Source organism: Chelonoidis abingdonii, chromosome 4 (genome assembly GCF_003597395.2).
Source record: "Chelonoidis abingdonii isolate Lonesome George chromosome 4, CheloAbing_2.0, whole genome shotgun sequence".
Taxonomy (NCBI): Eukaryota; Metazoa; Chordata; order Testudines; family Testudinidae; genus Chelonoidis; species Chelonoidis abingdonii.
This window is the reverse complement of record NC_133772.1, coordinates 26,386,594-26,401,605: the sequence shown is the minus strand read 5'-3', so window position 1 is coordinate 26,401,605 and position 15,012 is coordinate 26,386,594. Positions and strand designations below refer to the sequence as shown.

The following is a 15,012-nucleotide window of genomic DNA, read 5'->3' as shown; positions in this document are numbered from 1 at the left end:
GGGACAGGGTATTCCCCAAGAACTCCATGGAGGGTTGGTCAAAGCTTTGTGTATAGACCATGCTGCCGTAACCTCTCCAGAATGGTCCTGATGTGGAGTTGATGCTGCTCCAGGTTCTTCAAAATGACAAGTATGTCATCTAAACAGACAACAATATATTGATCAAGAATGTCGCTAAATACATGGGTGAACAAGTGCCAGGTTGCAGAGGCATTAGTCAGTCCAAATGGCATTACCAGATATTCAATGTCTTTAATGAGTTTAGAAAGTGGTTTTCCATTCATCCCCTACCCAGATGGGCATGAGATTGTTAGCCCCTAGGTAGTCTGGGTCACTGAATATCCATGTGGATCTCATGCACTCCAACAATGCTGGGATTAAGAGCCGGGGGGGGGGGTGCCAGTTCTGAATCGTCACTTGGTTCAGTGCCCAGTAGTCTACAAAGAGGTGCAAAGTCCTGTATTTCTTCTTTACGAAGAGGAATGTAGTCCCCATGGGAGACGCTGAGCAGTGAATAAAGCCTTTGGCCAGGTTTTCTTGAGTACACACATGGAGAACCACCAGTTCTGGTTCGGGCATCGCGTAATTATGGCCACAGAGAACTTTCACCCTGACTGCAGGTAAATAGTGACATCACAGCGTTAGTGTGGAGGCAATGCGTCCACATTTTTTTTTCGAAGACGTCCGCATAATCCTGGTATTTATCAGGAATGTGGGAGCAGGAAGGGGCTGTCAGATCCAGGAGTGTGTCACTCCAGCCAGTTGCTGTGAGCCCCCGGCACATGTGGGGGTAGACTCTCTGCTGCCTGGGATGGGGCCCCTGGGTCCAGGGTCTTGCTGCTATTGCTACAGAGGCAGGCCTGCTGACAGGGCTCAAACAGGAAGCTGATCCTCTGTGCTCACCAGAGAATATGGAGGTCACACTGTGCCAGCTACATGATGCTGAGCATCAGGGGAAATGTGGAGAACAGACCACCCTGAACTGCAGCGATTCTCTGCGCTCCTGAACTTCTGCTTCAAGGGGCACTGTATCCTGGGTTACCAGTCCGAGGACAGGAGGGTCCCATCTACAGTTTCCACAACATCCAGTGTGGACTTCTGCCAGATGGGGATTTGCAGAGCTTGGGCAGTCTATGAATCTATGAAATTGTCAACGGCTCTGGAGCCAATGAGTGCCCACTACAAAGGCAGTCGTTGAGTTTCACCATGGAGGCACAGCTGAATTACAACCCAGTGGACCCTGACGGGTCCCCATCAAAACTTGGGGGGTCAACCCTGGGTGTAGTGTGTGGTTGTGCCTGACCAGGTCCTCCTACAAGGTCTGAGCATGATTGTTTCCTGATCTCTTCCTGGCCAGGATCCATGATAGGCATGTAGCAAACATGTCCTGGCTCAGTGCAGCACGACTGCAGGCCATTGCACCAATGTCACTCCTTCTCCTTAGTGGACATCTGTCAGTGGGCCGAGTCACCTGCATGGGTTTGTGGGTCGAGCTCAAGGGGGCTAGCACAGAGTGTGGGCGCAGTGTTAAACCCCTCTTTTCCTCCCTCAGCTCACGTATCTGGCTGTCAATGCGGATGGCCAGATTGATGGAGGCGTCCAGGTCTGCAGGAGCTTCTGCCCATGCTAACTCACTCTAAGCTTAATCCCCACTGGAACTGGTACAGAATACCTTGTGCCACTTGCTGTTGGCCACAAGCCACCAGAAGTGCGCCATGGATGAGGCAGCTGGCCCATCGTTGGCACAGCTTCCTTGGGGGCTTTGGTTGATCGCATGCCATCAGGGTCATCAACAATCATGGAAAAGCTCAGAGGAGGGTGCTCCATCAGTGGCCAACTAGTCTGCTGGAGCAGGGAAGAGGCCCAATCCAGGGCCTCACCAGTCAGTAAACTAGTTACCAGGCCCACCTTGGCCTGCTCGGTGGAGTCAGTCCGGGGGCAGAGCAGAAACAACAGACAGCACTGGTTAAGCAACCCCCTGAATTTTTTGCAGTCTCCACTGATCGCTGTAGTAGAGACACTACAGGGCCTGGCTCAAGAGGTGGGTCCATCACCTGTGCCTGGTGTGATGCATCTCCACTTGCCTGTGAAGGGCCTGCTTTTCTGCACAACATTGTGTTGTCTGGGGCCATGGAGCTGAAACCTCAGCTTATATGTGGACTGCCCGCTCCCTCCATGTCCCCATTGGGGCACAGGTTGTGCAGGATCAGAGTCATCTGTGCAAACTGCCAGGGACTGGGGTGTGCGCGGTCAGATTCGGAGGGCAGAGTTGGCGGAGGTTGAGGTTGAGTCGATATCTCGGGTCCAGAGCCAGGAACTGGAGGCAGGGTGAGGAAGTAGGAATGAGGCAAGAAGACAGGAACCCAGAGTGAGGCAGGATCTATCTCAGCAGCAGGTCAGGATCTGCCTTGATGCACAGTCACTTCCTGGTACTTACTCCAGGCATACCTGGTGGGTCTGGGCAAATCAGCAGTCATGGGAGGAGCTGACAGTCATTTACCATGGGCGGCACGTCACATAGTGACTGATGTCTGGTGCATTGTTGGTGGCTATTCCAAGGCTGCTTGGTGGTGAGGTAGAGTCCCTGCCCACCTGAAGTACTGCAGACGTCTGTTCAAATCCTGTGAAACCTCACAGGTGCACAAATTATCGAGTTATTCAAAATTCCCATCAGTAATAGTGTTCTCCTATCGTTAGCAGATCTTGGAAATTAATATCTGATGATTCACTGGGGCTGGAATGGCTCCACCCAGGATATAAGAGAGATGGGAACAGCACTCTGGCACTGGGAGCTCAGGTCTGGGGCAAACAGCCATTGAAAGAAGTGGGACAGAATGTCCTCCTGTGTTCACACACTACTATAATAATCTTTGTACAAAGTATGCCTTGAAAACTCTTAATTTGCAATCAGTATAGTCCTGATAAAATATGTGTGGCAACACTGTTATAAGATTCCCCTGTATGGTGTTATTTACACGTTTCAAACTGAGATTGGCAAACAGGTCTGTCCTAAACAAAGGAATATTTGCTCTGCTGCTGTTGCACGTAAGCAGTACACAGAGCTGTCAAGCAGGAATGGAAACAAAGACAGTTCAAACAGGTGAGAAAAAAGCAGCAGAGAACATCCTTCCACACAGACTTTGTCTCCTAGTTCCCAGCTGGAAGTATTTTTCAAGAGAGAGAGACTGAAACTATAAAATGGAGGGACAAACACCCGAAGGCATCCCTCTCTCTCCCCCAGCCTATCACATTCACTGTACCCGAATGACAAAGGAAGCAGTCATTGGAATCTGGGAGTGGAATCCTGACTTAAGAAGTTTGGCCAGTCAGACAGCTGAAACATGGGGTGAGAAAACTTCGCTTTTGAATTGTAGTTTGTTAAGTTAGGCACCAGTAGCTTTTATCTTTATTTTTCTTGTAACCATTTCTGACTTTTATGCCTCATTACCTGTACTCACTTAGAATCTCTCTCTTTGTGGTTAATAAACTTGTTTTATTGTTTTATCTAATTCAATGTGTTTAAATTGGAGTATCTGGGAAACTCCATCTGGGGTGGCAAGTTGTGTGCATATTATTCCTTTAGGAGAAATGACAGCCCTCATATAACTTGTACTGTCCAGGAGACAGCTGGGCAGGACAGGACATACCTTTCTGGGGAGAAATTTAAGATTGGGCATGTGTTGGGGTCACCCTGCAGTGTAACCAAGGCTGGGGAGGGCCAGAGTGTAACCCAAGCGTGGCTGACAGGCTGCAGTTACACACAGATACTCAGGGTGTGGCTTTCATGCTGGCAGGCTGTTTGTGAGCGAGGGGAGCCACTTCAGCAAAGCATTGTAAGGCGCTGCAGGGCAGGGGTGACACAGCTCCTCACAGATCTGGATTGTGCCCTGGTATGTCACAAGAAGGGACAGTAGGATTTACAAGCCTGGGGAGGAGTTAGTGTGACCCTGTAGGGGTGACTTTCTGATTGCACTGAGTGTGTAGCATTTGTTCCAAAGGTGTGGGCTTGGCTGGCTTATCCCATGGAGTTAGCACTAACCACTTCCTATGACAATGACAAATATCACAGCCGAGTCACTGCATTCGCAGAGGGTTGTTGTGCAGTCACTGCTGCCCTAAGTCTATGCCAGCGCAACACAAAGACATGCAGACGTGAGACAAACAGAAGGAAGATCCAGGCAAAAATCCAGACAGTGCTCATGAAGCAGCCAGGGGCCTATACATGATCTGCCGAGGTTGTTCCAAGAGCATTTATCATCTTCCAGAAGAAGAAAGGAGGCCTTCTCGCTGCTGGAGATGACGACCACACAGTCCCCAGGAAGGTATTGTTCTTCAAATAACCAAGCCACTCAGTCCCAAGGTGATCGTGCTTGTACTTGCAAGTGAAATGACACCTGATTCACCCACGGCCACAGACACTGTATCTGCCGATACTGTTTGGAGAAATGCCAGACTCACCAGCAACAAAACGAATAGGCCCAAGGGGACTGAATAATGACTCCTGACTTTGGAAAAGAGAATAAAGGTGTTTTCCACACTCCAATATTTTCTTTGTAATGTATCTTTGGGCACTGGTAGATCAACCCATTCTTGACTAGCTGATAATGCAACATAACCTGTTCAGTAAGCACTTTCTTAATGTACTAAAAAGGATTACAAGTTCATTGTTTTAGAGGGCTAACAATTCCCTTTGGGCCTGATTCAGATCACCCATACAATGGTTTAAATCCATTGCCTTCAATGACTGAGGGGAATTATGTCCAGTGGAGTCACTCCTGATTTACACTAGTGTAGATGAAAAAAAGACTATAGTCCAGTTCTCTTCAAGGACTGTCCATTTTAGGATTCATGGTTCATCTCAAGACACCAAACTGACAAGATGTGATTGAACCTCTAGCAACCACAGAACCTGCAAGCGTATCTAGTGACAGACTCTAATGATAAACAGAGATATATCAATGCGTGCCTGCTGCACCAGAGCTCAATGTCTGCACAGCCTTTGGTGCTTTCAACACCCAGAAATGGGCCACATCTCCAAATAGTGTAAATCAGCAGAGTGCTAACAGAGTTGAGGCTCTGGGTCGGTCTCTCAAAGAGAGAAGGAAGGAGCAGAAAAGGTCAGATAGGTGTCAGCACCGTTCCCAGGTGAGCTGAGTTTCCGTCACCTACATGCCTTAAGACAATGATGAAAACATTCTGGGCAGCCCCATGCCTGGCCCACTGACTTCAGTGGGGTTACAGCATGGGTGGGTTTGGTCCCAAGTCTTCTGAAATAACCCCCAATTAGCTAATTATTTCCTGCCCTTATAATCTGCTGCTGATCTGTGTTTGTGGGAAATTGAATGAGCAGGAATCAGGAATCTGCTGGGTCTCTGCACAGGAAATACGGCTTCACAGTGCAATGCTCAGAGCCTGGGCAGAAGCCCTGGAAAACAGAGGCTCCACCTGAACTCCTCCTCCAAGACACCGTGTTCCTGTTGGTGACCACTGGATTCTGCTTCTCTGGCTGCCTCCTTACCTAACCAAGCATGAAGGAGGAGACAGAGGGGCAGCCAGATCCATCCACTGGAGGCCCAGGGCATAAGGGTGAGCCAGATTGCTTGCCAGGGGACCAGGAGAATGGAAGTGGCATCAGATGACCCCTGCCAGAGGGTGAGGGCACAGGCATCCACTTTCGTTTTTCTAGGTGGGTACTCCACCGCCACACCACCCCCACGCTGCCCCTTCCCCCAAGACCCCGCCCCTGCTGTACCTCTGCCCGCCCCTAACCCAAGCGTGCCCTGCCCCCACTCTGCCTCTCCCTGCCCCTGCTCTGCTCCTAACCCATGCATGCCCCACCCCTGCTGCATCTCTCCCCGCCCCTAACCCAAGCATGCCCCGCCTTTGCTCCGCCTCTCTCTGCCCCAACCCATGCGTGCCCCACACTCACTCTGCCTCTTCTCAGCCTGGCTCCTCCCCTCCTCCCCAGCGCCTCTCACCCGATCAGCTGTTTGGCAGGTAGCTGGTGGGTGTTGAGCACCCACTATTTTTTTGCTGTGGGTGCCCTGGCGTGGAAGCACCCATGAAGTCGGCACCTATGGCTAAGGAAAAAGGCCAGAGCTTCCAAGTGTGCTCATCAGTGAGCACAGAGGGAGGCTGGGTCACCCAAGTGATGAGGACACAGACAGAGCCCCCAGGTTGTTATAGCCACCCGTCCGTTGACAGCCACGGCACTCTGAGCTCTCTGGTATCTGAGACAGGGCTGACAGAACTCAGGGACCCTCTGGAGTCAGGGGCTAATCTTGAACTCCATTCCCTCCACCTGAGGCTAGACAGAGCGTGACAAATCTCACTGGGATTCTTCAAAAGCCATTAGTCTTAGCGGGTCTAGTAACATCTGGCTGCTTGACGCTCGCTACTTTCTGTCTTGTCCCAGCAAGTGGCACTCAGGCAGACATTGGCTTGGTGTGCCGCTACAGCGCTGCGGGATACAGGTGGCACAGCAGGTGAGCAGAACCCCAGTTACTCACATTGACGATGGCTTCCTTCGTCTGGGCCATGTCCGATATCACCCCATCTGTGATGATCAGGAGTATGAAATACTGGGAGCCGTCCTGTTCAGTGGTGGCGTATCTGGACGGGGAGATGTTCATGCGAGTGTAGGCTTCTGGGGGGTAGGTTTAGCGGACTGGGGACTCTGAACTGGTGGCTAACCTTGCTGCACTGGGCCATGTTCACGCCTGGGGTAACTGCAGTAACCCCATGGGGAATTTGTCCCCAGGTCTGCAGTTCAGAGCAGCGTCTCCAATTTCCCAGTTTGAGAGATTTCTGTGGCGAGATTAGAGCTGCCCAAGGGGAGTCCCCCTCCTTCTCTCCCTGCCTCCAAACGTAACCTCCGTTCCTGCTGTCGCCCAGGGGCCATGTGAGCTCCCAAGAGAGCTGGGCTATGACACTCCTTACCCAAACCAGGATCCTCCTGGGAGTAAAGGAGAGGCCTGTGCCACATCCCTGCTAGTCCAGCTACGGGGTGTTAGACATGGGCCTTGACCCAGGCCAGGGAGTGACATAAATACACACCGTGCTCCTGGAACCCATGGCTTGAGACATCACCTGGATTGGACACAGCCCTAGAGGATCCACTGCCCTGGCTAGTTCGTTCCCGCCTTTGGCTGCTATCAAACAGCTCTCAACTCTTTTGCTGCTCCCAGTTGGCCATTCTGTGTAGACACTGCCATAGCTCTCTGGTGGGTACCACCAGCCCATTGCCAGCCCAGGGAGGGGTGACAGAGCAAGCAGGGCTCTGGGATGCTGCCACTAGTCAATGCACCAGCTGGATGTACCTAGCCACATGGTTGACCACTGGGGCGAAGTTAGTTGGGCCGTACAGCTGGACAGTCTTGAGGCTCTTGTGATAGGCTTCTAGGATGCCCTCGATCCCGCTGCAGTAGGGGTTGTCGGCGTTGCCGTTCTGAGAGAGAAGGAGGAAGGGCAGTGAGGGGGGGTTCCCAAAAAGGGGAGTCATTCCCCATCCCCCACTTTTATTTCCCAGATCCCTACTTGGAGCGCTGGCCAGAGGGATCTGAGGAGTTCCCCGCAGCACTGGGAGGAATCACCCAAAGGTAACAGGGCCCACACCCCTGGGGCCTCAGAGGAACAGTGATGATAATGCTTAGCATTTGTGCAGTGGTTCCACCCTAGGATCTCAAATTGCTTCAAAAGTGCCATCATCTCCATGTTCCTGGTGGGGAAACTGAGGCAGGGAGAGGACATGGCTTAACCAAGGACACACACAGTACGTCCATGAGGTGGGACTAGAACCCAGGAGTTCCAGCTCTGACACTGAAATGGCTTCCATTGCTGAGCCTCAGTCCCTAGCCGGTATCTCCAGAAAATGGGGCTCAAGGAGACACCGGAGTTAGCTCCCCCGTGCTGTAAGGAGGGGAGCTCTCTCCTGGAGGTGGGGGTGGGGAGACGGAAGATATTTCCCGTCTCCATCAGGGACTGGGAAGAGGCTCACTAAGAAAAACCAGGTTTTCTGGCTCAGATTTTTATGCCCTCCCCATGGGAAATCCATTTTCCTGTCCTCAGAGCAGCCACGCTGCTACCCTTGGTGCTCACGGCTGTTTGGATGGCTAAGACCAAGCCACAGAGGCCTCATGGCAGCCCGGAGCAGCACGTCTCAGAGCCCAGGGTCAACACTCGGCTTGTGTGATGGCATTGAAAGCAGCTGTGCAGACGATCCGACTGGGGCTGGCGTTTGGGCTCTGAAGCCGAAGGAGTGGGATGGGCATCGGAGCCCCACTATCAACACAGATGTTTTGAGAGCCGCAACACAAGCCTAAGTCTGGCTCTGGGCCTTGCTACTGCGGCTGTGCAGCTGGACCCACTGAAGCTCCACTAGGGCTGACCAAGCACTCAGAGACCCGTCAGGCTTTGCCACAGCCATGGGCCCTGATCAGCATTGACTGCTCTGTGGAGGCACATCAGGCAAGTCTGGTCAGGATCACACGGACTGGCTGGTCTAACCAGGGCATCAGATTAGAGGGGAGGTGGTGCCATACACACCCTAACCCCCACGAAGGGCCTGATCCTGTCAGGCTCTGAGCACCATCCACACCCACCAAAGCCAACAGGAGCTAAGGGTGCTCAGGACCTCACAGGGGCTGCTCTTTCAGCATCAGGACCTAGCTCAGGACTTCACCACAGCCAGATAGCCTGATGGACAGGAGCGAGGCCCTTCACTTCCAAGTGGGCACAGAATGGCTGCGGACGCTGGAAAAGGGGCTGTCTATGCACTGGTCTACACTACAGAATTACTTCACCATAACTATGTTGCTCAGGCGTGTAAATAATCCACACCCACTGAGCGACGCAGTTATACGAACCTACACACTGGTGCAGGCAACTTCTCCCACCAGCATAGCTGTAGCAGGGTGGGGCACTCACTGCCACAGTGCCTCCTGCTGGTCAGTCTGGGAATTAGCTCATCCAGCTCAGGAGCACCCTCCTCTGGGAGGTTTCTTGCCCTCGGTGACTTGCCCTGTTGTCTCCACCAACTCTGGCCCCGTGTCCCTCCCAGACCCCAGTGCCTCTTATTTTGGGGTGCTGCCCCACAGCAATGCCCCCCACTCTGGATCTCCCCTCCTAGGGGAACCCCAGCCCCCTATACCCACCTTGCCTCAGTGGCTATTGCCAGTTGTCATCTAGCCCCTTCTCTCAGGGGCAAACTGCAGTCTGAAATGGCCACTCATCACTGGCAAGAGGCTTTGACCAACTGCCTTTTCTTGGCCTGGCTGCCTCCCTGCAGCCCTAGTACCTCCTCAGGCCTTTGCTGCAAGGCCTTAGCCTGGGAGGTTGCCAGGCCGGAGCTCCCCAGCTCACCCTGTCCTTTCCCAGTACTGCTCTGTCCAAAGTATCTCCCAGGCAGCTAGGTCCTTCTTACTCCACCACTAGAGCAAGACTAACTCCCTTCTGCCCAGGAGCCTTTCTTATACTGGCCTAGCCAGGCCCTGATTGGCTGCAAGCCCACTTGTGATTGGCTCCACAGAGCAGCTCTGTCCCAGGGCTGTTTTTAACCCCTTCCAAACTGGAGCAGGGTGACCACCCCACTACAATAGCCACTGCCTCTCGCAGAGGTGGAATTTTTAACCCGACAGGAGAGCTCTCTCCTGTCAGCTTAGAGTGCCTTCACCAGAAGCAAGACAGTGACTCGGCTGCCGATGCCAGTTTTAATGTAGACCTGCCCTAAGTGGTGGAATAATTCAAAGGGGATGGCAGTACCAGGGGGAACTCGTGGGACACGTGCCCATCAGGAGGGATTTTGGCTCCAAACCCAAGTGCGGGGAACATCTTGTCGCTATCGTAGTCCTGGATGATCTCGCCCACCGCCTTCAGCGCCATGGCGTAGGCATTCAGCTGGTACGGGTTCATGTAGTGCAGGGAGGTGGATTGCGAGGGGTTGCCTGATGGAGAGAGAGAAGGGTCACACAGACCAGCGGGCAGCAGTGAGTGGGCAAAGCAGTGGAGGGGCATGTGTATTTGTCAGGTCAGCTGAAGGTCAAACACTGAGGTCTTTACTCAGGGCCTGATTCTCACACACACACCACGGGAAGTCAAGAGGAACTCCTCTGTCACTGATTGGGGGAAACTCACACAAGAGAGCGATTATCAGCTATGTGGGACAGGGACTGTGCTTTTGTTCTGTTTGAAAAGAACCCTTGCACCATGGGTCCTGGGCCAAGATCGCAGCTCCTAGTCACTACAGCAATATAAATAATCAATAATATCAGTGAGGTGAGTCCACCCCTCACTGACGTCCATGGGCGTTTGCCTGGGTGGCCTGAGAAAACACTGTGACCCAAGGGCCAGGATCCAGCTCTCACGTCCACTAAATCAGATCAGAACCAGGCCCCAGGTGTTTGGGCAGGACATTTGCTTGGTAAAATCCCATCCCTGTAAGGATACCTAATACCTATCAACAGATTTAAGAAGCACTCAGCAGTCATAAAATAACTATTGATTTCACAGGCCTTTATGGGGAATGAATGACTGTGCAATAAATACATAATATGTCAGAGGGGTAGTGTAATGTATTGTCTGATCAGCCACCAGCTGTCTGAACAGTGACTGACCGTGGTTCAGGGAATATTAGTACGGTTAATCTGGTAGGAGAACTCACCATTGGAAGCTGTGAAGTCAATGGCCACTGTGAAATTGATCTGCGTCCTGAAAAGGGGACAATGACACCATTAGTCAGAAGCTCTGGCAGGCTGGTGCAGACTCTACAGGCATTCTGCTCAGACTCCACCCTCGATGGGCTTAATGTTCCCAAACCAGTAACAAGGCCACAACACCCTGGCTTGTTTGGATGATCCCAGACGGAGAGTCAAACCGTGCTGTTCTCGCCTGTAGTCTTTTGATGCACAGATGTCACGGGTGGCAATGCACAGCTGAGCAAATCCATGGGAAACTGGCAGCTGAACCAGCTCCCAATGGCCTTTGTTAACATCTCCCCAGTGCAGCAGGTGGGTAGAGTTTGGAGGGGATCTAAGCAGGAAAAGTCGAGTCATAGAGCCAGCGCCCAGGATCTCTCACCTGGGTACATGCACCCGGACGTCGCATGTCACCCCAGCCGAGCCTCAAAGCGACTGGAGACAGCAGCTTTACTTAGGAAGATAAAGGGGGACCTGAGTCAATAAGAGACATTAATGGCCAAGACGGCTCAGCACCCATGGCTGGGACTGGGTTGAGAACAACGGAAGTTGAGCTGAGCTCTTCTGTCTCTCTGACCAGGAGTGCGGAACTCCCTCTCAGATTGTTTGACAGCCCTGCCCTTGACTCTCAAGCTGTGTGTATTTCCTGGTGTCCACATGTGCTCCCATCCCCAGGCTTGATCCAGAGAGGTGCTGAGCACCCACAACCCCTGGTATTTCCTAGCATTTTGCAGGATCAGGCCCTGTAGAGAGGATATTGGGAGAGGAGCCTGACAGTGTCTTGGCTGGGAGACACACTTGCTCTGTCAGATCAGCGAGCTACTCCCACGCACCCAGAAATCTTTCCATGACCACAGCAGCAGCCAGGTGAGAACCCAGCTCCAGGTCTCTGAATCTCCCCTTGTCCTGCTGTAGATTGAGTACATAGGATTGTCTGCAGTGACTGGCACACCAGCCACGTCCCCATGGGTGGGGGGTGAAACTTCCCCTGGGGGAGGCAAGCTCCTTGTCCTGCCTCTTCCGACCATAGCCCTGCCCACACTCCACCCCTGCTCTGCACCAGGCCCCGCCCCCACCTACTGCTGATTTGCCACTTGCCTCTTCATCACCACCCCGAGATCTCCCCTCCGGTCACCTCCTCTCCCGCCTGCCTGCTGCTCGCCTCTCACCCCGTCCCCTGCCAGACCCTTCCCCCACCCCCATGGGACCTCCACCTCCACCTGCTGCTGCTGCCCCCGTGACACTCTCTCTCCTTTTCACCCTAAAGCATTAATAACATTCTCCAAAGCAACAGGTGTAGCTCAGTGGCCAGATAGATTCTCCTCTGTGTGGCCAGGCGTTCAGTGGAAAGCCGAGCTACCTGCGCCAACCTGAAGCCTAATCTCTCCTTTTGAAAAAGTGCTGGTCAGTGATAGCCTGCATTAGGGCAGTAGTTTAATCACCTTCTTTCCACTGAATTCCCTGCCAGGCTTGTTTCCTTAGATCACGAAATAAACTCCCTGGCTATGTCAGCTCCTCCCTGAGCCAGGCCAGCAGTTACTTCTGGATACAGACACTAACTGACAGGTCATCATTTGGAAACTGCTTTTAACCCCAATAACACATTTTCCTACAACAGAAAAACCAGCTGGATGTGGCCAAAGGCTCTCTGGCTGAATGCCCATCAGATGGGTTCATTACCTCTATAATGACTCTTTTACAGTGTCAGTGATCTGCTATTCCGTTTCTGGAAGGCTTTTTCACTGTGTAAAGTTACTCCGGGATCCCCTCCACTTGCCTCCTCATCCCCCCGACTGCCACTGACTCCTCGCTCGCATTCTCACACACACACCTCCTGCACCCCGCTGGGAGGGGGGTGAGGAGAGACGTGGCCTGCAGTGGCGGGGACCTCTGAATGGGAAGGGGCTGGGGTGGAAGAGAGGAGAGGAGGAGGATTCACCCCAGGCAGCAGCAGCAGCAAGCCATGGGAGCTTCAGGGAAGGGTCAGAGCAGGGAGGGGAAGAAGGGGATTTGGGGGGCAGAGACGGCTGTGCTAGGGAAGGCCACACCACCCCTTGCCTATTTACCCACTGCCTGTCCCCTTCCGCCTCACCTTGTACTCATCAGCCACGCTGACTCTGCTGCTGCAGGACGAGGCACATTAGCCATGGCAAAGTTTTAATTAGCTACATTAATTAGGCAACTGAGGAGACTGTACCCCACGAGTCAACAGCAGTGTTTATGAACACAGGTGCCTTCCTCTCGCCCCAGCCCTGCTCCTGAGAAGTGCTTTGGTTGAATGGATGACATGAGAATGAAAGCGATGGGTTTGATTCTCCTCCCTGAGTGTAAATCAGGAGTAAGCCCAGTGGGCTCGATTCCTCTCTCACTCACACACAGAACAAATGTATCCCTTGTCACCTCTGGACTGTCATCCTGGGATGAGAGTAAATGGCTTGACCTCCCTGTGCCCCATGGGCTGAGTGGCTAGAAAGCATTGGCGCTGAGTAGGAATGATGGCTGAAAGAGTAGCCTGTGGGCACTTTTCTGACAGGAACTCTGGCTTCTCCAATCATCTCAGCTGCGCCGTGCTGGCTGTCAGCCCCTGCCACAAACCAGTATCAGCTGCTTTGTGACAAGCCGTGCTCTCAGCTGCCCGGGGAGACTCCTAACAAGGGGCCAATACTATCAACAGGCATTAACACCTCACCCACCAGACGGGAAGAGACAAGGCCACGGCTCTTGTGACAGCAGCCCTTCAAAAGGCCAAGGGGCAAAAACTAGCAGTGTGCAGACGAGCACAGACAGGGCTGGGTGCTGATCCAAGGCCCATCTTTAAAAAAGGGAAGAAGATGAACCGGGGAACTACACACCGGTCAACCTCACTTCAGTCCCTGGAAAAATCATGGAGCAGGTGCTCAAGGAATCCATTTTGAAGCACTTGGAGGAGAGGAAGGTGATCAGGAACAGTCAACATGGATTCACCAAGGTCAAGTCATGCCAAATCAACCTGATTGCCTTCTATGATGAGATAACTGGCTCTGTGGATATGGGGAAAGCAGTGGACGTGATATATCTTGACTTTAGCAAAGCTTTTGATACAATCTCCCACAGTATTCTTGCCAGTAAATTAAAGAAGTATGGATTGAATCAATGGACTATAAGGTGGATAGAAAACTGGCTAGATTGTCAGGCTCAACAGGTAGTAATCAACGGCTCAATGTCTAGTTGGCAGCCGGTATCAAACGGAGTGCCCCAGGGGTTGGTCCTGGGGCTGGTTTTGTTCAACATCTTTATTATGATCTGTATGATGGGATGGATTACATCCACAGCAAGTTCTCAGATGAAACTAAGCTGGGGAAAGAGGTAGATATGCTGGAGGATAGGGATAGGGTCCAGAGTGACCTAGACAAATTGGAGGATTGGGCCAAAAGAAATCTGATGAAGTTCAACAAGGACAAGTACAGAGTCCTGCACTGAGGACCGAAGAATCCCATGCACCGCTACAGGCTGGGGACAGACTGGCTAAGCAGCAGTTCTACAGAAAAGGACCTGGGGATTACAGTGGACGAGAAGCTGGATACGAGTCAGCAGTGTGCCCTTGTTGCCAAGAAGGCTAACAGCATATTGGGCTGCATTAGTAGGAGCATTGCCAACAGATCGAGGGAGGTGATTATTCCCCTCTATTCGGCACTGGTGAGGCCACACCTGGAGTACTGTATCCAGTTTTGGGCCCCCAACTACAGAAAGGTGGTGAACAAATTGGAGAGAATCCAGCGGAGAACAATGCAAATGATCAGGAGGCTGGGGCACATGATTTATGAGGAGAGGCTGAGGGAACTGGGCTTGTTTAGCCTGCAGAAGAGAAGCGTGGGGGGGAGGAGGGATTTCAAAGCAGTCTTCAACTACCTGAAGGGGATGGAGCTCGGCTGTTCTCAGTGGTGGCAGATGACAGAACAAGGAGCAATGGTCTCAAGTTCCAGTGGCGGAGGGGTGGGGGGTCTAGGTTTCACTATTTCACTAGGAGGGTGTTGAAGCACTGGAATGGGTTACCTAGGGAAGTGGTGGAATCTCCGTCCTTAGAGGTTTTTAGGGCCCAGCTTGACAAAGCCCTGGCTGGGATGATTTAGTTGGGGTTGGTCCTGCTTTGAGAGGGGATTGGACTAGATGACATCCCGAGGTCTCTTCCAACTCTAATCCTCTGATTCTATGATCCGTGTGTTTCATGGCTCTATAAAATGGGACCAGGAGAGGCGTCCATGTGCCACTACCAGGTTGCTTTTGTGTGTCACTAATTGATGGGTGCATTTTGCAGAGGAGGGAATAAAGGTGCAGATGGGTT

At 52.4% G+C, this 15,012-nt stretch overlaps 1 protein-coding gene across 4 annotated transcripts in view; it reads right to left on the bottom strand.

Moving 5' to 3' along the window:
• The window catches only part of LOC116836189 (copine-5), a 177,957-nt gene that overhangs the window by 35,502 nt on the left and 127,443 nt on the right, over nucleotides 1-15,012 (bottom strand). For all 4 annotated transcript variants that reach the window (XM_032799648.2, XM_032799650.2, XM_032799649.2 and 1 more), the window contains 4 exons: nucleotides 10,658-10,704; nucleotides 9,760-9,941; nucleotides 7,320-7,447; nucleotides 6,510-6,612 (listed from right to left, as the gene is read on the bottom strand). In XM_032799648.2, coding sequence (XP_032655539.1) covers nucleotides 6,510-6,612; nucleotides 7,320-7,447; nucleotides 9,760-9,941; nucleotides 10,658-10,704 — 460 coding nt within the window. The remainder of the gene's footprint in view (nucleotides 1-6,509; nucleotides 6,613-7,319; nucleotides 7,448-9,759; nucleotides 9,942-10,657; nucleotides 10,705-15,012) is intronic.